The 20,867-nt window shown below is 64.6% G+C and overlaps 2 protein-coding genes across 3 annotated transcripts; both read right to left on the bottom strand.

Moving 5' to 3' along the window:
* Positions 1-1,642: 1,642 nt before the first annotated feature.
* Positions 1,643-5,979, bottom strand: MRPL12 (mitochondrial ribosomal protein L12). Its single transcript, XM_080827280.1, has 5 exons — positions 4,961-5,979; positions 4,192-4,378; positions 3,947-4,030; positions 2,149-2,283; positions 1,643-2,019 (listed from the first exon to the last, which is right to left on the bottom strand). The coding sequence occupies exons 1-5, from the start codon at positions 5,032-5,034 to the stop codon at positions 1,903-1,905; spliced, it is 597 nt and encodes a 198-aa protein (XP_080683406.1). The 5' UTR covers positions 5,035-5,979; the 3' UTR covers positions 1,643-1,902.
* Positions 5,980-6,523: 544 nt separating this feature from the next.
* On the bottom strand, positions 6,524-20,717 carry HGS (hepatocyte growth factor-regulated tyrosine kinase substrate). 2 transcript variants are annotated; one of them, XM_080826467.1, is made up of 22 exons: positions 20,606-20,717; positions 19,134-19,218; positions 18,723-18,798; positions 18,258-18,350; positions 16,557-16,680; positions 15,219-15,271; positions 14,606-14,674; positions 13,956-14,080; positions 12,856-12,934; positions 12,690-12,788; positions 12,462-12,563; positions 11,845-11,883; positions 11,626-11,769; positions 11,462-11,521; positions 10,748-10,961; positions 10,190-10,362; positions 9,975-10,115; positions 9,669-9,846; positions 8,094-8,227; positions 7,900-8,019; positions 7,621-7,710; positions 6,524-7,214 (listed from the first exon to the last, which is right to left on the bottom strand). In XM_080826467.1, the coding sequence occupies exons 1-22, from the start codon at positions 20,640-20,642 to the stop codon at positions 7,104-7,106; spliced, it is 2,346 nt and encodes a 781-aa protein (XP_080682593.1). In that variant the 5' UTR covers positions 20,643-20,717; the 3' UTR covers positions 6,524-7,103. The 2 variants fall into 2 exon arrangements, with proteins under 2 accessions (XP_080682593.1, XP_080682594.1); XM_080826468.1 differs by having other exon boundaries at positions 10,748-10,958.
* Positions 20,718-20,867: the final 150 nt, after the last annotated feature.

Here is a 20,867-nt window from a genome sequence, read left to right as displayed (position 1 = left end):
CACACGCCAGATCAGTGGGCTGCAGGGAGCGGCCTCAAGAGACCTGAACACTGAAAACGTCAAGAACAGCAGCCCGGCACGTCGCAACCTAGAACTCCCTCAAGGCCTGGCAGGGCTTGGGGAGAGCAGTCCAGGGGTGGAGGAATGCTGGGAAATGGAAAATGCACCAAGTACGGGGAACCTTTTTAAGAAAAAGGTGGCACTTCGCAAGTGGTATGTCAGCGAACTCAGGGGTCCCCAGATGAATTCTCAAATGGATTCTAACGAGTTGTTCATGAACCCAAGGTCTTAGATGGGGAGGTCAGGTGAGGTCTTGAAAACAAGGCTGCCTGGCCAGGCCTCCCGGGTGGGGCCTGTCTGTGCTGCTGCACTCCCACGTCCTCAGGCTGCTTAGGGAGGACCGATGGGGCCGTGCGGGGGGCCAGGCAGACACGAGAGTCCCTGGGACGGGCAAGAGCTCCAGATCTCCCTTTTCTGTTTCACTCACCTGGCACTTCCGCCAGGATCTGACGGGACCTGTACGGTTTCGTGTGGGTGCCGTCACCACGACTCAGGACGTGCAGCAGACCCACCCCTCTGCTGAGCCCAGGGGCCAAGGTCACATGACCTCCCAGGGATTCAGGGCACACCCCATCCATTGCCAGGTCGGAGACACAACTTTATTGGCCAACTGCAGACCAGGGCAGGAGGGATGGGGGTAGGACCATCCAGGACCACGAGGTCAGGTGGACAGCCCCAAGCGAACACGTGAGCACCGCCCAAATCCAGTGTCAGGCAGGCAGAATGGGGCTGGCCTGAGAGCCTCATGGCCCTGGGGTTCAGCATCACCTGGTCTTCCGAGCAGCCATCCCCAGTCCAGCCAGCATGGAGCAGGAGGAAGGAGTCCCCATCATCACCCCAACTCCCCTGCAAAGGCACGGGGGCTCAGAGAACACGCAGACTCTGCATGCGACCTGCCAAGGCCGGCAGAGGACCGTCCCTGAGTTCAGACCACTCCCTTCCCCCAGGAAGACGCAGCTGGGTCGGCAGGGTGCAGAGCCAGCCGTACCGCTCCAAGTGGCCTAGAAGGCGCCGGGTGAGGGATGGGCCCACCAGATCTGCTGATGGTGAATCATTAACTCTCCAGGCTGGCTGGGGCCACAGACTTGGCCAGTGGGGTTCTCGGGGTCAGGGAGCAGCCTTCTTATAAAGAATCCAGCAGGAAGCATGTTCTCTGTGTGCTGGGGTGCTGGGCACACCTCCCCTAGAAGCACAGCAGCTCCCCAGGCCTGTCCTGAGGGGTTCTCTCCCAACGCGACGTCCCCTTCTGGTCCCGCAGCCCTGTCCTTGTAGATCATTCTTCCAGCATGGCCAGGGAGGGGATACAGGGCTCTGCCATTCTCGGTCTGCCGAAGACCACCACAGGTGCCCCATGCCCGCCTCCCAGGGGATGATCTGCTATCAGCCACATGCCGGCTGCCGCTCCCCAGGCAGGACGGGCATTGCCCACACCCCATGGTGTGCTCCTGCCAGCCCTGGGAGGTCAAGCCCCCGCACACAAAGGAACCAAAGACAGCCAGTGACCCCCACATATCCTGCTGGGCAATGAGGGGGCCACCTTAGCCGGCTTGACATGGCCCACCCAGACACATCACTCTGCACACACCGCACCCGAACAATGTATTTTTCTCAGTGGCCACCAGGGGGTGCGCGTTGACCGCGGTATGTTCTAGTCTGTGTCCCTGGTGCTCGCTCACACAGGAGCCGCGCCCCCAGGCTCGGCAGGTCCATCCGCCTGACAGAGTTGGCCCATGGGCACCGGTGCCGTCGTTCTGTCCGGAGGCCGCTCCCACCAGCGGGGCCCAGATGCTGGGGCCTCACTCAGGCCCCAGGCACCCCTGTCCACCAGTCCTCTGAGCCGACCTACTCCAGAACCACGGTGCCGCCCACCGCCTCCAGCGCCGCCTTGATCTTCTCGGCCTCGGCCTTGGCGACGTTGGCTTTGATCTCCTGGGGCAGGGACTCCACCAGCTTCTTCGCCTGCCACAGAGCAAAGTCAGAGATGGGGCCCGGGGGACCGCAACTGACCTGCCCCAGAAGGAGCCGGTCCCGGTGCCATTCGCACATTAGGGACAGCTGGGGGGGGGCCGCGCAGCCCTCGGGGCTCACCTGAACGAGGTTTACGCCCTGGATGTGGTTCTTGATTTCCTTGATCAACTTCACTTTGTCCACAGGCTTCGCCTCCGTCAGGCGGACGGTGAAATGCGTCTGTTCTTTCTGTGCGGGGACGTCGTCCTCTGCCACCTCGGGGAGGGAGAGAGCGAGCACCGGGTAAAGCAGGCACATCTGCTCCTGGGCGGCCCTGTCCTGTAACCCCAAGCCCCAAAGCCAGGCCAGCAAGGCCTGCCGTTCCCACAGGAGGCGAACCACCCGGAGCCTTCCCTCCCTCACGCAGCCCCCAGCTAAGACCCGGCTCCCTCGCTGGGAAGGCTGCCTTCTCCCGGAGGCTGTTCCGACTCTGCCTCCCCCCTTGCTACCTGCTCAAGTTCCCTCACCCCGCCAAAGCTGGAATGTGGGGGACAGGCAGGGGGCCACCAACAGCTCTTATCCAGCAGCGTGTCACGGAAACAGCGGCGTTCCCATCCTCAGCCAAACCCCAATCACTTGTGGGTGACAAAGTGACAGGCAGCTGCACTCCACCTTCACCAAGTGACCCTCGAGGGGAGGGCGGGAGGAGCCCCTGCTGTCACAGGCGCAGTGGCAGCACCGCCACGGAGCAGGGGCCTCGTGGCCCTGCAGCCTGGGGTGGTCCTGGTTTGGATTTGCCCCCCAGTTGTTAGCAGTGTCCGTTCATTCTCAGAAGCGTTCCAGTTCAGACAATAAACTCCACAGTAATTCTGTCTCTTCTTGCCGCAAATATTCAGCTTGAATCTTATCAGCCCGTAAAGCTGCCAGTTCACAGCAGATGTGGGGAGCGGGGCTCATGCCACTGGAACCCTCAGACATGTCTGGGACGTGGGACCCTCTACAGGACCCCTGACCTAGGGGATGGCCACAGAAAGCAGACTGAGGACAGGAGCCAGACTTCACAGACCCAGGGACCAGATGCGACCCACCGACCGTACTTAGACTGGGGTAGACCAACTGCTACGGAGTCTGGGACCGTCAGCTGATCTGGATATCTGAGCTAGAAAATCACCGTTAATGACGTTTGTTGCCCACACGGCTCGTGGCTTCGTAAGAAAACACCTCAGTTTTAGAGACATGGGCTGGAGCACACAGAGAAAGGACAGAGCAGACACGTGCCTTAACCTCCAAGGCAAAAGCGAAGTAAACACGGCGAGACCTTATTGTTACTGGGGCTGGATGATACATATATGGGTTGCTCTTTGCACCTGTTGATAACTTTGGAATTTCCCCCCCCAAAACTGCAACATCCCCCCAGCAAACAAAAACCACAACAAAATTGTGTGGCTTCAGGTCTGCTGGTTTCTTTGTGGAGAACCAAACCTGCCCACTGCCCACCCCCCCAATCTCTGGTTCAGCCCTGACCGTGCCCCACGGCTCTCGCGGACGCTGGCCCTCTGCTGGGAACTCTGCTCTCTTCCCATATTCCTCAAATCTCCCCCACAGGGTCACCTCCTTCTCGTAGCCTTCCTTGAAGCTGTAACCCTCCCCTCGATCTTCCCTAACTTTTCCCCCCGCACTTATGACGTTCTGCTATGCAACAAAATCTTTCTTTTCCCTCTTATTTCATTCATCAAGAAGCACGGTCTCCGTGCGGCAGGAACCTGCATGTCCTCGGCAGGGAAGGGGTCCCAAGCAGGCTGCAGGGGGCCCACAGGGAGAACGCACAGCTTTATGGCATACGTCGGGTGATGCTAGGTCCCAGATGACGGACAATGAGAGCAATGTGGCCACGTGACGTGGTGGCACCATTCTGTGGGGGCCCCTGGCCTGTGCTCACCTCGGGGGCTGCGGCAGCAGGGGCAGCTCCGGGCATCGAGCCGCCCATCGGCACGAGCCCGACATCCTGGATCTTCAGCGTTTTCTGCAGGGAGAAGGGAGAGCAGTCCCAGCGGCTGCCCCTCACGTTCAAACACACCCACACCACAAGCCCGGCCCAGCCCTCGCACTTGGGGAGCGCGCTCCGGACAGTCTGATGCTCCGGCCACAGAGCGGAAGCAGGGCAGGGGCCCGGGGCGGTGGTACCTTCAGAAGCTCGTTGAGATCTGAGATCTCCAGGAGCGTGAGGCTGGCGATGTCCCGGACCAGCTGCTGGATCTTGGGGGGGTACTCCTTGGGCGCGTTATCCAGGGGGGCACCGGCGAGGGCCTCCCCCATCCGCCGGCTGCCGCATCTCATCAGCCGCACAGCGCAGACGCGGGGCACCTGTTGCCTGGCCCCCCACCGACACGGCCGTCAGCCGGGCGGGCGGTGGCCGGGACGGGGGCGGGGGGCGCAGCAGCTCAGCTCTAGCTCCTTGGTCCCAGCCCAGGGTTCTCGGATGCGGGGTCCACGCGGACAAGGGGGCTCCCGGCCTCCTTAATTCTTCACCGAGTCTCAGAAACGCACGCGGGGACTCGCAGGTGCGTTAGTTTCCGGGTGGAAGCGCTACCGGCCCGCGGGAGCAGGACGGGGGCCCGAATGCGTCTGGTCACAGTGACGCCGCCCAGACGCTGGGGCCCTCGGGCGGCTCGACGCCGACCCGCCGACCGAAGCCCTACCACGGCCTTGGGGCTGCGGGGGAAACTGAGGCCCGGGGAGGGGCCGGGACCCGCGCACGGTCATCGGGGGCCACCCCCAGCACACTCAGCCGCCCGCGAGGGCAGGGAGTGGGCGGAGGGGGCCCTCGCGACCCCCCACCGCCGCCGGGACCCACGAGTCGGGGTGGCCTCCCGCCCGCCGCCGCCCCCAACCCGCACCCTCAGTTGCCGGCCGAGGCCCCCGACCCTGCCACCCCGCCAGCCCTCGGAGATACCTGGCGAGACGGAGCGCAGCGCCCTGAAGCCTGAGACACGGCCCCCAAATGGGGCGAGCGGCTGCGGGCAGCATCGGTCCGCGGGCGGGAAGGTCACACGCGGCTCCCCGGGAGGAGGACGCTCTAGCCGCCGGGGCCGCGGAGCATTCGAGGTGAGTGAGGACGCTCTAGCCGCCGGGGCCGCCGAGCGTTCGAGCTGCGTGAGGACGCTCTTGCCCACGGGGCCGCCGGGGAAACGAGTTGGAGAGGACGCTCTAGCCGCACCTCGTGCCGGCTTCCGCTCGCTCTCTGTGGTTACCCGCAGGGCGACGAGCCGCGCAGGCGCGGAGGCTCGTTGGTAGCGGCTGGGAGGTGGGGTCGGGGGTCCTGGGACGGGACGCTGAGTCGCTGGGGCCCTCTCCTCGCAAGGTGGACGAAGGCCGAGAAGGCCGAGGCTCGGGGAGGCGGTCCCGGCCCCGGGGCAGTCCGGCCAGGGAGGACAGTGCAGTGACCCCTACTCCCCGACACCCGCCGGGCCCTCGCGCCGGCCGACCCCGGGTTTCGGCTCCGCTGCGGGGCGGGCGTGAGGGTCCCAAGTGTCCTTTCTCGGCAGGCCCGGTGGTGGGGGCCACGCCCGCCCTGGCCGCCCGCAGCCGGGGTCACCTAGCGCCGGGAGCTCCGCTGCCCGCTGGCCAGCCCTCGGCGTCCTCCTCCCCCTCGAGGGCGGCCCTGGCGCCAGCGCGGGAGCTCGTGTTCTCTCGGGTCACGCCGCCCCGCCCGGGAGCCGCCGAGCGAGGCCGTCCCGCCGTCCTTCCCTTGCGGCTCCCAAACACTCCGCACGGGTGGGGCGCGGGGGCTTCAGCCCAGCCCCTCACTGCCCTGCTGGTCTGGGTCTTTGCTGTTCGCGCGTCCGTCTCCTCTCCGAGCCGCCGTTCTGCGAGGCGCCGCGGAGCAGCCCTTGACATCAGTCAGGAAGGCCGAGCTCTCCGGGCCCGGCCTCTGGTCTGAGCTCCGACGGCCTGTTAGTCCGCTTCTTCATAGGAGAGCGAACGCTGGGTCACCCAAGAGGTGTTTCCGGTGTGCGACACGGTCTGAACTCGGTACCAGGGGCTGGGCCTACTGTATCTTACAGCTTTTTCTTTTTTTCAAAATTTTATTTGACACGGGGTGAGCAGGCTCCCCGCTGAGCAGCGAGCCCGATGTGGGGCTCGATCCCAGGACCCTGGGGTCATGACCTGAGCCGAAGGCAGAGGCTTAACCCACTGAGCCACCCAGGCGCCCCTATCTTAAGGTATTTTCTTCCAGACAGAGCTCTAGTGTATGATCACACTCCATCCTTGGGCTTTGCAAGTCTTCGAGGAGTCAGGGCAGAGGAGTCATGGGGAGGACTGCTGCGGGGCTCCCCAAGGGCACAGCTGGGGGGGGGCTGTCTCAGGGAGGGAGCAGGTCTGCAGCTGCTGCCAGAGTAGCGCCCACCCCCGGAGACCGCCCTGGGAGCCAGGCCAGCCCCAGACATGTGCCTACTTGCCCCTGTCTAGAGCTGGACCCGCTGCCCGCCACCTTCCTCCTGAACAGACACTCTGATACTTGTCGAAAGACATTATTTATTATCAGTGTTCCATTCCGTCTACTCGGGGCGCTGGATGAGATGGCAGCTCAGAAGCGGAGAAGCTGGAGACAGCCCCCACCCTCCCGTGAGGGCCAGGAGTGCCCGGGGACCACAGGCAGCCACGCCGGAGGGCTCTGGGGAGCACACACGCTAGTCAGACCACAGGCTGTGCGGAGTCCCGGGTGCAGATGGGAGGGCCCGGGCTGCACAGGGAGAGGAACCCCACTCCGGCCGGCCCTCACGGGACCTGACGCGCTGGGCTGAAGGCTCCCTCTCGGAGAAGGTCCTTCCTGCCCACCCTCTGAGGCCCAGCCCTGGGGAAAGAAGCCCGAGACCAACCTGGGGAGATGGGGAGGAGGATGGGGCCCGGGGGCATGAGGAGTCAGCGGGAGAGGACAGAGGGCGGGGGCCAGGGTGCAGGGCCACCTCCGTATCAGCAGGGACACTACATGGCGGGAAGAGGAGAGCGAGGCAAGAGGACGACGCTAGTTAGAGACGGAGGCAGTGGTTCAGAGAACCGTAGTGTTGTTCTGGATGGCGCACTCCCAGCTTCGGTCAGTCGAACGAGATGAGCTGGGCTTCACTGCCCTGTGCCGGAGGGCCCTGTGCGGGCGGCGGCTGGGCCACTGGGGGCGGCTGTTGGGGCGGTCCCCCGGAAGGCGCCATCTGGGGGGAGGGCACAGGAACCATTAGTCCTCCCTCCCCAGACCCCAGCCTTCCCTCCCACTGGCCCCCAGTCTAGCAGCGTTTCTCTAGAACGTTCTACCCTCGTCTCAGCCCGGGTGTTCGGTCCCAGCAAAGCCCAGTCCATGCCAGGCCTGCCTCCTCCCAGCTTGTCGTGGGTTCCCTGTTCTCGTCCTGCTCCAGCAAAGACCCCAGGGGTTCCTGACCAGTGTCCACAGGGTTGAATATGTGCATGGTTTGGACACCGTGTTGCTGTGTGTGTGCATGTGGGCTGTGTTTCTGTCCTCACTCTGCTGGGCAGCGGTCGGCCCGCACCGTCTCCTCCTCCTGGGACAGCCCTACCATCTTCTGCAAGCCAAGCTTGGGGGCAGCCTGGGGAGGGGCTCACCTGCTGGTACAGGGGCTGCTGCCCCGCAATGTAGGGCTGCTGTGGGGGTGGCAGAGGTGCGTCCTGGCTGGGGAGGGTGTTCATGAGACTCTGAAAATGAAGCGAACCCCACATGAAGGAGGCCTGTATGCCAAAAGGAGAGGCGTTTCTGACTTGAAAATCAAACGCCCGCCAGCAAGGAGCCTAAAGGCGGGGAAGGGAGTGGTGGGCAGGAGGGTGGGGCCTGCCCAGTGCTCCCCCAGCCCCTTTTCCATGTGGACGCCCCCCACGGGCTCTCACCTGCATGCCGTAAGGCTGGTAACCGATAGACACCGACTGACTCCCCATGTAGCCCATGGCGCCAGATTGTGGAGGCTGAGACATGGCTGGGAGGCTCTGGGGGGCCTGGGAGGCCACGCTCTGTAGAGGGAAAAGTGTGATGGAAGAAGGGCTGTGGGCCCTCGCCAGGAAGGGGAGCAGCCCTGCCCGCCTACCTGATAACCCTGTGTCGGCGTGGGCTGGTAGGACGAGTAGGCTGGGCTGGCGGTGGGCCCGGTGGGGCCCTGGGGGGCTGCCTGTGCACTGGTGGCCCCTGCTGGGTACATGTAGGTGCCCACCATGCCGGGATCTGTGGAGGGAGAGGAGTGAGCTCAGTTCCCTGCAGGGGATTTCTGGAACCAAGTTCACGTTTCACGTTGTCACAAAAGGAAACCAAATCAGCAAGGACAGGAAAGGAGCTCCGGCGCTGAACGTAGTCAGCAGAAACGAACCCAGCAGTACGGACGGGGTGTGACAGGGCGGCCTGGGAGGGGCGAGGAAACGAACTCCTCCACTTTCTGGAAATCAGGGCCTCAAGACAGAAGAAAACAGACCCAGTGAGCCTGATCAGGTGGGCCTCTGCCCCGGGGCTCAGGCTGGCCCTGCTGAAACCACTTTCTGTGCGGCCAGGAACGAACGGAGCGGGGAGCGGGGGGAGCCCCACGCCGCATCTCGGAACCCAGGTCTGCCGCGAGGGCCTGGCGCGCTAAGCACACCCCTTGCCAGGACCGGGGCCGCCTCCAGGGCTGAGCAGCAGCAACGTGAACACGGAACGTGGGGAGGCAGCCCAGGAGCCGCACCGGGACCACCTGAGCGAGGAGACCGCTTGGGAGCTTTGAGTAAGACGGATCCACGGGGATGGGAACGGCCACGAGGAAAGAAGGAGAAGTGCCTGCGTACGGTGGAAAGACAACTGACCGACAGGAGGGGAACGAGATGAGAAAATCACTGGCTGACAGACGTTACAACAGCCTTAGACACGACGGAGACACTAAAACTACCGGGGACGACTTCGGAGGAACAAGAACGCAAGCCCCATCCCCACTGAGCTGCTAACAGCCGTGGGGCGGCCGGGCCCCGGCGGGGAGGAGCCCGGACAGGCGGCCCCCACACCTCACAGCCAGCGCCGGCTGCGCCTTCCTGCTCAGCACTCCGGAGCCCAGAACGCCAGGCAACACCCAGCCGCGAAGACCAGACACAACCCACCGTGGGGTGGTCTGCAAGACAGCGAGCCAGTGCTCTTCGAGAAGTCAGTATCATGAACACAGAGGCAGAGTAAGAACGTTCTAGATCAGATATGAAAAGCAGCCAAACCGTTACAGGCAACAGCCATGGGGTTTCCTATCAGCACAAGGGGCGTTCCCCGGCCAGTGTGGGAGAGCTGAACCCGACCCTGGATGAGGTCGCACCACCGCCTCCGCGGCTCTCGACCTGGCCTCTGTGCCCAGGCCACAATGGAGTGTCCCGTGTTTAGGAAATGCGCGCTGACAGCGCTGGGAGCGAAGGGCGTCAAGCCTGCCACCCAGTCTAAAAAGGTTCAGGAGAAAAGTCCACGTGTGCATGGACACACATGCACGTAGGAAGGCACAGAGCAACGTACCACAATGTTTAGATCTGCGAAATCTAGAAAACCCTTTGTACTGTTTAACTTTTCTAGAAAACTGAAACCATAGCAAAACAAGAACAAATAAGGAAACGGTAGTGGTCTGGCGCGCATCTTGGCCGGCGGGCATCTGCTCCGGCCCCATTACCTGCGGCGGCCCCTGGCATGCTGGGGTAGGGGGTGCTGGCAGCGGTGGCCGGCTGGCTCATGTACACTGTGTGCATGGGGGAGCCCTCCACGGAGCCCGCGGGGCTGAAGGTGCCCGGGAAGCTTGTCGGACCCGAGGGCTGGTACAGCACACCCCCGGCCGCAGGCACGGCCTGGAGCTGGGGACAGAGAGAGAGGCGGTCAGAGCGGCCCTGGGCAGCGGCAGGAGCCCCCAGCTAGGGGCAGGGCAGCACGTGTCGGGGGACCATGAGGGGGCGAAGTGGGCTTGGGGGGGGTCGCTGCATGCCTGGGCGTAGGGCAGGGAGAAGGCGGGCATCTGGGCGCGCATCTGGACGGTCTGTTTCTGCTGCTCCAGACGTAGCTGCCGCTCCTTCTCCTGCTCCTGCAGCCTGCGGATGGCCAGCTGCCGCTGCACCTCTAGATACTCCTGCGGGCCACGGGAGCCGTCAGCGTGGTCGGGGAGCTTGGGCCCCCCCCTCCCAGCGGGGCTGGACACCCCACCTGCTTTTTCTGCCGCATGATCTCCAGCTTCTGGGCCAGCTGGATCTGGCGCTGGCGCTCGGCCTCCTCGGCCGCCCGGCGAAGCTTCTCCCGGTGCTCCTCCCGCAGGGCGCTTAGCGCCCCCCGGGCATCACGGATCTGCGCCAGCTTGTCCTGCAACCCCTCGTAGTAGACTGCGGGGAGAGGGCCGCGCCAGGAGTGTGTGGCGTGGGAGGGGCGCAACCGCAGCCCAGTGCCAGGCTGTGGCCACCAGGCCAAGCGCCTCACCCTCGCCCGGCCAAGCGCCTATGCGTGGGGCACCGCCGGCCCCTGGGGTCCCAAGGTCAGGGCCCGGCCGGGATTCTTCCTGGAGCGGACGGTGCTATGCTCGCTGGGCCATCTCCCACCGCTGGGACCACCTCCCACGTTGCCCGCAGCCCAGAGACACGCTCTCAAGAAGCTGCCGGCCCGGAGGGTTCCCACCCAAGGACCCGTCCCCACGGCCGCCGCGAGCGGCCGGCACGGAGCGCTCACGCGACACCACGCTGAGGGGCCCCCCCGGGAGGTGGCGACACGTACGCCGGCGCTCGTCCAGCTGGTTGAGCAGCTCCAGCAGCCGGGGGTGCATGCCGTTGATGGACTGGAAGAGGGACAGCACGGCCGAGTCGTTGGTGATGCTGCGGCCCCGCACGTGGTTGCTTTTCATGCGGTTGACGAAGGTGGTGACGGCGTTCTGCAGGGCCTTCAGGAACTGTGCGTGGCTCTCCTCCGACTCCCCGTTCTGGTACTGCTGCTGGGGACGCACGGCAGGCTCTCGCGGAGCTGCCCCCCAACCCCAGGCGCGGGAGCCCCATCCCCCCAGGGGTGCCGCGAGAGGGCCCCGTGAGTACACACACCCTTTGACAAACGCAAACACTGAGACTCAAGGAGGCTTAGCTCGTGCACTGGGGCGTGGCGCTGGCCGGGACAGAGCTGGCTGGAGCTCCGGCAGCCTGGCTTGCAGCCCCGCTGCCCCTGCCCCGTACAGGGCCTGCGTCTCTCGAAGAGACCCCGGTCTCCTCATCCAGGGACCAACAGAGCACAGAAGCTCCAGAACAGAGCGATGACTCAGCCAGGTAGTTCCGGGCTGCCCTAAAACATTCCGATCCCTTCTAGACAGCAAGTGGCCACGTTCTGGGTTCCGTCGAGAGCTCTGGGTTGGAATGGCTTGCCCCTGAGAGGTCCCTGTGCGCAGGGCTCGGCCCTGTCAGGAGAGGGTGCCTGTGTGGGGCCGGTGAGGGAGCCACAGCTTACCTCGCCAAAGGGGCCGCTGGAGGGAGCTACGGGTTGAGCATCTGTCTCCGGGAGGGGCGTCTGGAAGAAGGCGGGGGGGCGGGGGTGAGGAGTTTGTTGGCCTGTCGCAGGGCACCCCCCGCCCAGCCCAGGACTGGGGGCCCGGAGCGCCGAGCGCCGCCCACCTCCAGCGGGCTGGCAGGGACCGTGTGGCCCTCCGCAGGCGGGGCGGCCGGCTCCGGCAGGGGCGCGGGCGCGGACGGGGTCGGGCTCTTGCGGGCCTCCTCCTGCTTCTTCTCCCAGTAGTTCCGGTTGAGGTACCGGGCGAGCTGTGCACACAGCGAGTGTCACCCCCAAGGGCCGGGGGCGGCAGGGGAGGGCCCTGCACGTGGGGGCACCCTCACCTCAGGGTCGATGTCCTCAGCCAGCGGCGCCGACGAGGTCTGGGGAGACACAGGCCAGAGCAGCGGTGACCCACGGGCTCCAACACGTGCCCAGCTCCTCCCAGGCTGTTGCTCGGGAGGCTGGGAGGCCACCACGGTGACAGCAAACCCCAGGCACCGGCCGGTCCGTCCGAGGGGCCCCCAGGGGCTCTGTGACTGACCAAGGCGCAGGGCAGTAACCCCCCAGCCTTCCCAGCAACAGCAGCGCCAGACCCGACGGTGGACCGCACAGCTGTTTGTGCGCCCCCGGCCACCCGGCCCCGCCCAGAGCCTCACAGAGCTTGCCCCGACTTCCTGAACCTTCTGTCCCACCGGCCACCCACCCCCTATTCAAAGAGGGTGGCGAGGCCAGAAGACGGCGCCTTTGACCCCAGGGTCGCCCGCCTCCTCTCACTCTGGGGAGGTCCTCAGTCTTCCCAGCGTCCTCCTCCCCCACAGGGAACCCCTGACCAGGAGCGCGGGGCTGGTGAGGGCCAGGCTGGACCTCGGCCCTCACTGGCTTGATCAGACCATCCCTTCTGGGGCAGCCCTCCCACCCTCTCGCACGGAAGTGTGGCCCAGCGTGGGGGCGCGCTCACCACGGGCGAAGAGTACAGGCTGCTGGCGGGGGGCGCCGACGAGGCCACGGGCGCCGGCTCGGCCTTAGGGTACGTGGCAGCGGCGTAGGCCGACTTCTGCCTCTGTGGGAGGGACAGGAAGGGTCCCGGTACGCGCGGGCCAACCCACCATTCTCCTCCGCCTTCCCCGAACATCCAGGGGCAGCCCTCCCCGGCGCCCCCGCACCGGGGAGCCCCGCGCCGGCTCACCAGCCTCTCCTTCTCCTCGGCCTCCGACCGCGACAGTGCCAGGGCCAGCTGCAGCTCCTCCTCCTCCTGCAGCGCCGTCTCATCCCGCTTGGGGGGCAGCTGGGGACGCACAGGCTGGTGAGCAGGGCCCAGGAGCGAGGCGCCCCCAGGGACCCGCGGCCAGTACCTGGGACTGCTGGGACAGGGGGCTGGTCAGGTACTCCGGGGGCAGCTCCGTTGTGGACGAGGCCTTTCCTTCTGCTTTCCTGGAGGAGAGACGACACTGCGTGGCTGAGCACCACTCCCCGGCCCCCAGCAGGCCCACAGGACGACGACGGCAGTGCCACGGGCAATGCTCTGGAGAAAAACTGCTGTGTCAAACCCGCTGTGGCGCCTCTGAGACATGGGACCCCGGCCTAAGCCCCAGGCCCCTTTCCTGGATATGAGGTTCAAACACAAGGAAGGAACTTTCCAAGAGAGCAGGCTGCCTGCAGGCACCAGCTAACCAAGGAAGGAGATCCCATCGCTGATGCCGGGAGACGGACAGCACGGGCCCCCAGGACGGCTGCACGGAGAGGGACAGCTTCATTCTGGATCACACAGGGAGTGCACAACCTGACTCCAACAAGACCCCAGACCCAGGGCGCCTGGGTGGCTCAGTGGGTTAAAGCCTCTGCCTTCAGCTCAGGTCATGATCTCAGGGTCCTGGGATCGAGGCCCGCATCGGGCTCTCTGCTCAGCGGGGAGCCTGCTTCCTCCTCTCTCTCTCTCTCTCTGCCTACTTGTGATCTCTGTCTGTCAAATAAATAAATAAAAATCTTAAAAAAAAAAAAAACTAAACATTTAAAAAAAAAAAAAAAAAAAAAAAGACCCCAGACCCAAACCAAGGGGGGCGCCACACCAGCCCAGGCCCTTGAGAGATGCACACGTCAGGACAAAGAGGCTGCGAGCAGACCTGGGTCACAGAAGCGGAGCCGCCATGACGGCCACCTGCCATGTGCTGGAGGCCCGGGTGGGCCTGACGGGGACAAAACCGGCACAGGACTGACTGGGACCGGTCACTCTCAGAGCTTCAGAATGGACACGACACGCGGGAACACCCGAGCAGATGGGGAAGGGGGACCGTGCCGTTAACCGAGGGACCTGGGAGGAGCCCGTGCCCCGCGGCGTCGGCTTCCCGTGCCCGTATCTTTTCCGTGTTTGATGTCCAAGTTACTAAGCTACAAAACAGACAAACTGACAAACCCAAGTCAGGAGAAGCAGCCCGGGCACCTGGCAGGGACTCACTTGTTCAGCTGCTCGTAGCAGGGCTCACACACACGCACCTCCTTCTCGATGCCAAACTTGGGGATGGTGGAGTACTTGGACGAGCACTTGCCGCAGAAGATCTGGCCGCATGCCCGGCAGTGGTGCTGTGACACGGGGCAGGTCAGGGTGCGGCCTGAGGCCGGGCCGCTGACCCCTGGCGCCCACCCCGTCCACTGCTGCCCGCCACACAGGGTGTCAGGCCGGGTCTCCCAGGATGGGCAGAGGACAGAGACCACCCAGACCCTAGGGAAATGGCCCATTTCCAGGCTCTCAACTGCAGCCACCGTTTGGGGGAAAAGAAGTCAAATTAAAAAGAAAAGTTCGTAAGAATCGTGCACAACTTAGGCCGGGAGAGAAGAGGCTTTGCTGACGGTGGCCCAGGGAGTCTGCTCAGACGCCCCTGCCTCGGCCTTCACCATCACGGTCAGTGCCTCAGGAGGGAGAGGAACGGCGGCTCGAGGCCCGGAGCACACAGGTGGTGGCCCCTGGTGGCCCCACTCACCACAGAGCGAGGGGCTGGATCTGCTCCACGCCCCACGAGGTCATAGCCAAGAGGAAAAGGACCCCCAAGTCCCCGCTCCCGGGGACAGCGGGAGGCGTGGGGTCAGCCCCGGGGCGGGCACACTCACCTTGCGGGTCACCACCCCGAACTGCACTCTACAGCGGTGGCACTCCTCGGCGTCCACCCAGTCAGGGGCCTGGGGCGGGGGGGGGGGGGGGACAGGCGGACTCAGGATGGCACAGGCCCCCGTCCCGGCCAAGACCCCACTGTGGGCTCAGGGGCTGAGCGCCCAGTCTGCGAGGCCGGAGCCCACCCCAAACGGGCGCGCCTCTGCACAGGTGTGAGCACGGACTCCCCGCGGCTCAGGTCAGTAACTGCCCGAACCACAAGAGCCCGCGCGCCGAGCCGCGATCCAAACGGAGCCCCTGGAGGCGCGGCTGCCCGGCCCACGCGTGTTGTTTCTGAGACAAAACGGCAGCTCACCCACCCACTGACGTTCCCCCCGACAAGCTGGAACCCCAGGACCTCACTTCTGCTTCCTCAAAGCAGCCGGACTCCTGGGGCGCCCGGCTGGCTTAGTTGGAAGAGCGCGGGGCTCTGGAGCTCGGAGTCATGAGTGTGAGCCCCATGTTGGGTGCAGGGATTACTTAGATAAACTTAGAAAGAAAAAAGAGAGAGAGAGAGAGAGAGAGAGAGAGAGAGACAGCCACCTCCTAGATACCCGGCACCCTGGAACTCACTCTCTCTGCAGCAAACATAGCATCGCTCTCCTTGAACTCCGGGAATACGTGTCCTGGAGAAAGGAGACCACGGTCACCACCGGTGCCACCCTGGCATGGGAGGCCTTGACAGCCTCAGCTGTCCTTGCCCGGTCTGCCCCAAGACCTTCAGGGGTCATGTCCTAGCTCCGGGCACCCACCTCCCTAAGCAGATCTACAAAAGGAGGCCCAGAGCCCTTGGGCAGCAAGTGCAGGGACCCAGAACCAGGCGAGGGCGCCTCGCTGCGTGAGGGGCCACCCCGTCCCAGGGCTTGGGGCCTGGCCTCACTCACACCACATTGAGGCCCCACAGATCTTCTCTGGAGCTCCTGTCCATCTCCTGGCCCCATATTCCAGCTCCCTGTACCTCTCAGGCCTCTTAAAATAGACGCCCAAGCTTTTTGTGGAGCCACAGACCCCTCAAGAACACCATAAAGTTTTGGGCTGTCTCCCCAGAAAAGCGAACACAAGCATACCCCCACCACCCCGTGCCCGGGATTCAGGGCCTGAGACCAGCTCACAGACGCGGACAGGACCCTCATCACAGTCTCCACGGGGTCCTACTCGCTCGTGGCCACGAAACGCTACCCCTGCTCCGTGCCTTATTTCAGGGCCTCCGCACAGGTGGGGACCGCCCTAGTCCCCCCAACTCACTGCCCAGTGTGAGCACTATCCACGGCCTTCCTCGCCAAGCCCCAGCAGACCTGCGTGGCCGCTGCAGCAGCTGGGAGGAGCGCAGACGGGGCCCTGAGAAGGTCCCCAGGCTGTCACAGCCCCGCAGCAGCCCTCCCAGGATTTCCCGCCCTTCTCAGGGCGCCCCAGCTCCTGCCTGAGCCACTCCTGTGGGCTGACCCCTCCTGCACCTTGTCCCCTGTCTGCGAGGGCCCCGGGGCCTGGGAAGCGAGTACTCCACGGGATGTTGGCTTGTTTACACGTTCAGGTCTGGCATGCCAGAGGTCTGCTCTCCAGGACTTCTCCCACCCCTTGTGCTAAGTCAGCCCCCAAAGGCCAGGGCCCCCGGCTCCGCTTCCTTCTTAGGACCGAACGCTCGGGAAGTAGCTCCTCGGCTCAATCTACTCGCTTGGCTGTGGTCCACCACATGCCCCCGTCCTGCCCCGACCGGGCGTGACGTCAGGAAAGGTACGGGCTCTGGAGCCCAGAGCATGCTGCCACCGCCACCGGTCACACACTGTGGTGCTGTCCCCCTGCCCTGGACGGGGCGCACGCAGCCTTCCTTGGCTCTGCCTGGGGCAGAGCAGCCCTCGGCTCCTCAGAGGTGGCGTGCCGAGCCCGGGACCCGACAGACCTCGCCCCACGTACCTTCCACCTTCATGATCTGGTACGTGTCCTGGACCACCTTGTACTTGGGCTCGTTCCGGAAGGCGTGCGCCCAGGCCTGGATCAGATACAGAATCTTGTTTCGGACGTTTACTTCCACCTGCCTCTGCACAGGAAAGAAGAAAAAGAAGGACAGTGAGGAGGGTGGTGGGAGACACGAGCACCAGCGACGTCTCAGTGCGAGAAGCGGCAGGAAGACTGCGCCACTCTGAGCGGGCGGAGAGGCAGAGGCGGGGACGGTGCCCTGCATGGGGCACTGGGGCCACGTATGGACCCACTCCCCAGGCCCAGCCCTCCGCCATGAAGCCCCGTCCCCAGGACAAACTCATCACAGTGGTGCCCCCACTCAGGGCCTGACTCTTCCTTAATGCCCTGGGCAAAGCTGGGGAGACCCCGAAGCCTGTCGGGGCCTGAGTCTGAAAACCGGGGCGGCTCCCGCAAACCCCAGGCTCCACCAGGCAGCGCCCACCAGCCCCGCGCTGAGGGAGCAGATGTGAAGCCGGCCGCCTCTCCTCTGCTCACGGCCAGCCTAGGGGGCGGGGGGCGGGCAACCCAGGAGCCGTCCCACGCGCAGAGCCACCACTTCCGCGAGCTGAGCGCACCATCGGTCACGTTCCTAGAGCTCTCCGGGGGATGCTCAGGAACACGGCAGCAGAAAGCTGCTCCTAGGGGATGCCAACTACATTCACCCGCTAGGTTTCTAGTGATTCCCTGTAATCCGCGCCCGCGGGTAGGTCCCTTTCCTACCGGGACCTTCCCTTTCTCCACAGGGGCACTAGCGGGCTCAGACCACTCGCACCACGTGCGGGACACGACCTTAGAAGGCGAGCAGCGCGGGGTCTGACCCTTCTGCTCTTTCAGCCATAGCGAGGACTGGCTCGGTCACTAGTTGGGGCCCAGCTCAGGTCCCAGATGGGCTTCAGCCACGTGAGGCCACGGGCACCCACACGGGCCAGGAAGCTGAGGCCCTGCCCACCAACGGTAGTAGTGTCCGGGGCTACGCTCTTTGGCCACCGCCCCAGTCACCTCACCCCTGTAACCGCCTGCTCTGCATCACACAACCCGCCAGTGTCACCACCCACATCACAATCCCCGCAGGTGCGCAGCAGCGGCCTGTGGGGCCGTGGGCGGTGGCCTGTGCGCATTCTCTCTCACGGCTCTGGAAACCTCCCCTACAAATGGAGGGTGTGAGACCCACTCCAAAGGTGTCCCTGCGGTGCCGCGTCCCCCAACCTCCCCGTACAGACATGTCGGACATGCACACCTCCCTGCTTGGAGTCCGGGTGGGACTCCCGCAGGCGCCGTTTGGGGCTCCCCCCAGGCTTCTGCCCGCACACCGCGCTCACACACACGCTCACACACACACACACACACACACACACACAGCTCCTTCCCCTTCTCCACCACCCAGCGAGGCTCAGCCCTGCCCCTGGGAAGACGCTCCTGACTCCCACCCCAGGAAGAGCAGGGTCTCCCCTGCGTCCCCAGACACAGCAGCCCTGTGCGCTTCCAGTAAAGCCCCAACGTCATCAAGCTGGGGTTCCCCAGGTGCAGGGACCACCGATGCTCGCCTTCCTGTCCCCGGTTCTGCCTGGCCCTGCCACTGCCCCAGGTGCTGGCCAAGCCCCAGAGGCACGGGCGCGGCCTCGGGTAAGTGGGCACCCCCGCCCTGCCAGGGCCCACCTTTAGCAGCTCCTTCAGCTCCTCCATCGTCTGCTTGTTGGCCACCTCGTCGTGGACCGTCTGGCCGCAGTTCTTCACCACAGACTCCATGACCTGGGGGACCCGAGGGAGGGCAGGCTGGAGCCACCGCTCGGGCCAGGGACACCTGCCTCGGACAGGCCCCTCGGGCAACTGAGCCCACCAGGAGAGTCCCCGTGGCAGCTCCGAGTCAGGCAGTAAGCGACGCTACACGTGCTCCTTCTGACTCCATTTCTTACCCCCAGGGGCAGAGATGAGAATCCACCTTAGCGCCCTAAGTCTGCCAGCTTCAAGTGGGGTGGGCAAGGCACTGCCCTCTGTCAGGGCCGCTCTGACCTGCCCTCACGCCCCAGGCAGGCGGGTGAGGTCCCAGGGTCAAGCGGTCCCTGCCCTCTGGAGACTGGGGTGGCGACTCTGGAGGGGGCCAGTGTGCGGGGGTCTAGTTACCTCCAGGGCATACAAGGCCACGTGAGGGTTCTTGTCGTTGACTTTCTTTTTGATGGAACTCACGGCATATTTGGCTCTGAAAGAAAGGGGTGTTGATAAAAGAGAAGAAAAAAAAGAAAAACCACCTTAGAAGCTAAGTTGAAAAAAACCTTGCCACCCTCTGATCTTTAAAATCCCCAAGCAAATGTTAAGCACCTACAGACGGTACAAAGAAAACCCTTCCCTTGTCCCCAGATCCCCAAAACCCCAGCGTGGAGACCGCGCGATTCTCTGCCTAAGGCCTAGCGTCCTCAACATCCAACAGGCCAGGATGCTGCGGGATCGCGGAGCATCAGTGCGTACCAAGGGAGCCGGGAGCGCCGTGCTGCCGCCCCTCCTGCTTCTGAGCAGACACAGACACTCTTCACTTACTGTGTGTCCCCCTGGCGGATGAGGTCACAGATCTGGAGGATGGACTCCCAGTCGGTCTCCAGCAGAAGCTGGCTGGTGGCTTTGTCTACGGCAAAATCACACCGTTACTGGGGCTTATCCTCTGTGATTCCCCGGCCGGCCCCACGGCTCGGCAACAGAGAGAAAGAATCATCTGCTTCCCACCTAAAACATTTACACTAAATGGAAAACCACGTGAAAATCCTCTTGACGCCCAATAATCATGAGCGCTGTCCTTCCGAGAAACGAGGCAAACAGCTTAGGAAACGTTACCAGCACGCCTGCTGCGCACCTGATCCAAACACTTCCGTGATCCCAGAGCTCCCACACCACCTCCTGAGCACCGTCCTATCTCCGCCGTCTTTACCCACAAACACAACGAAGCAGAGAACGGAGGTCACTGCCCAAAGTCACCCCGCTTGCCGGTCTGAGCCAGGTGGGCTTTCACACTACACTCCGCCGCCTCAAGCCCCAGTCCCCCGTTTTCCCCACGTTGAACCTGCCCGATGAGATTGCAGCTGGGGCCAGGATGGAACCAGGACTGGCCTCCGGGAAGTGTTTTTCACCTAACACCTGTACGCTCTGCCCATCACAGCTGCCTCACGCGCACACACGCTCTCCTCCCCGGACACACGGGTCGGGGTGGGGGGTGGCTGAAAAGGTGCGTGCACACATAGCTCTGATCCGGTAGTGACTTCTGGATTGAGCTTTGGACGGCTGAACCACCCCTCAGCCTGCACGTTCTCAGAACAAGAACCTCAGCCTCATCTGAGGTCTCCTCCGAGGCCACGTCCAAGAAAAAAGCAAGGCAGGCTCTGGCCCACTGCCGAGCACCCAGGACACCCACCCGACAGAGCCCCCCCAGTTTCACATGCCCCCAAACATCTATTTTCCTTTGGCTAAAACTGATGACCTCCAGGACGCTGAGAGGATCGGCTGTCCACCCCTGACAGAGGCCTCCCGGGAGCCTGGCGGGGACAGACAGGGCTGGCCTGCCTCCCCGGGGAAGCAGCGCTCTAAGAGCGCGGCAGGTCCCCGGAGGACACTACCGGCTCCACCCTTCGGAGCCCGAAGTTTGGGGCACCCTCAGTTCCCCTGCAACCTAGGATCTGGGGGGAGGGGGTCTCTCGGACTCGGTCGCCCGTTTCCGTGACTCAGGACTCGTGGCCCGCTCAGCCAGATGCCTGAGGGCCCCGGGACCGATCACTTCCCCGGGGACCTGACCGCCCCTGGCCCAGGAGCGGAGCCCCGAGGACAGTCGCCGCGAGCGCGGGCCCGGCCTCCTCCGCGGACCCTCACACACTCGGGTCGCAGCCCGCGCCCAGCGCCCTGGACGGCCGGGTCCCCGCACCGCCGCGCCCACCCACACCCCGGGGGCCCGGGTCGCTCGGCGGCCGTCCCCGGGCTCCGCTCCCGGGACGCTGGCCAGCCTCGAGGGGCGGAGGCCGCGTTACCTAGGAGGCGCTCGAAGGTGCCGCTGCCGCGCCCCATGGCGACCCTGGACCCCGACCCGACGCCGCTGCGCTCTCCGCTGCGAACCGGCGCGCCCCCGACTTCCGCTTCCGCCTTTCCCTCGGGCGCGCGCGCGCGCGCGTCACCAGGGCGGGCCGCGGGCCGCAAGCCGCGAGGAGGCGGGCTTTTCTACTGGCCCCAGACGCAGATTGCCGATTGAGCGCCGAGAACCAATGAACAGCTCGGACGTGAGGCCTAGCCAAT

The sequence above is a fragment of the Martes martes genome, assembly GCF_963455335.1.
Source record: "Martes martes genome assembly, chromosome: 16".
Taxonomy (NCBI): Eukaryota; Metazoa; Chordata; class Mammalia; order Carnivora; family Mustelidae; genus Martes; species Martes martes.
The sequence above is the reverse complement of the archived record's forward strand: the minus strand, read 5'-3'. Positions and strand labels throughout refer to the sequence as shown.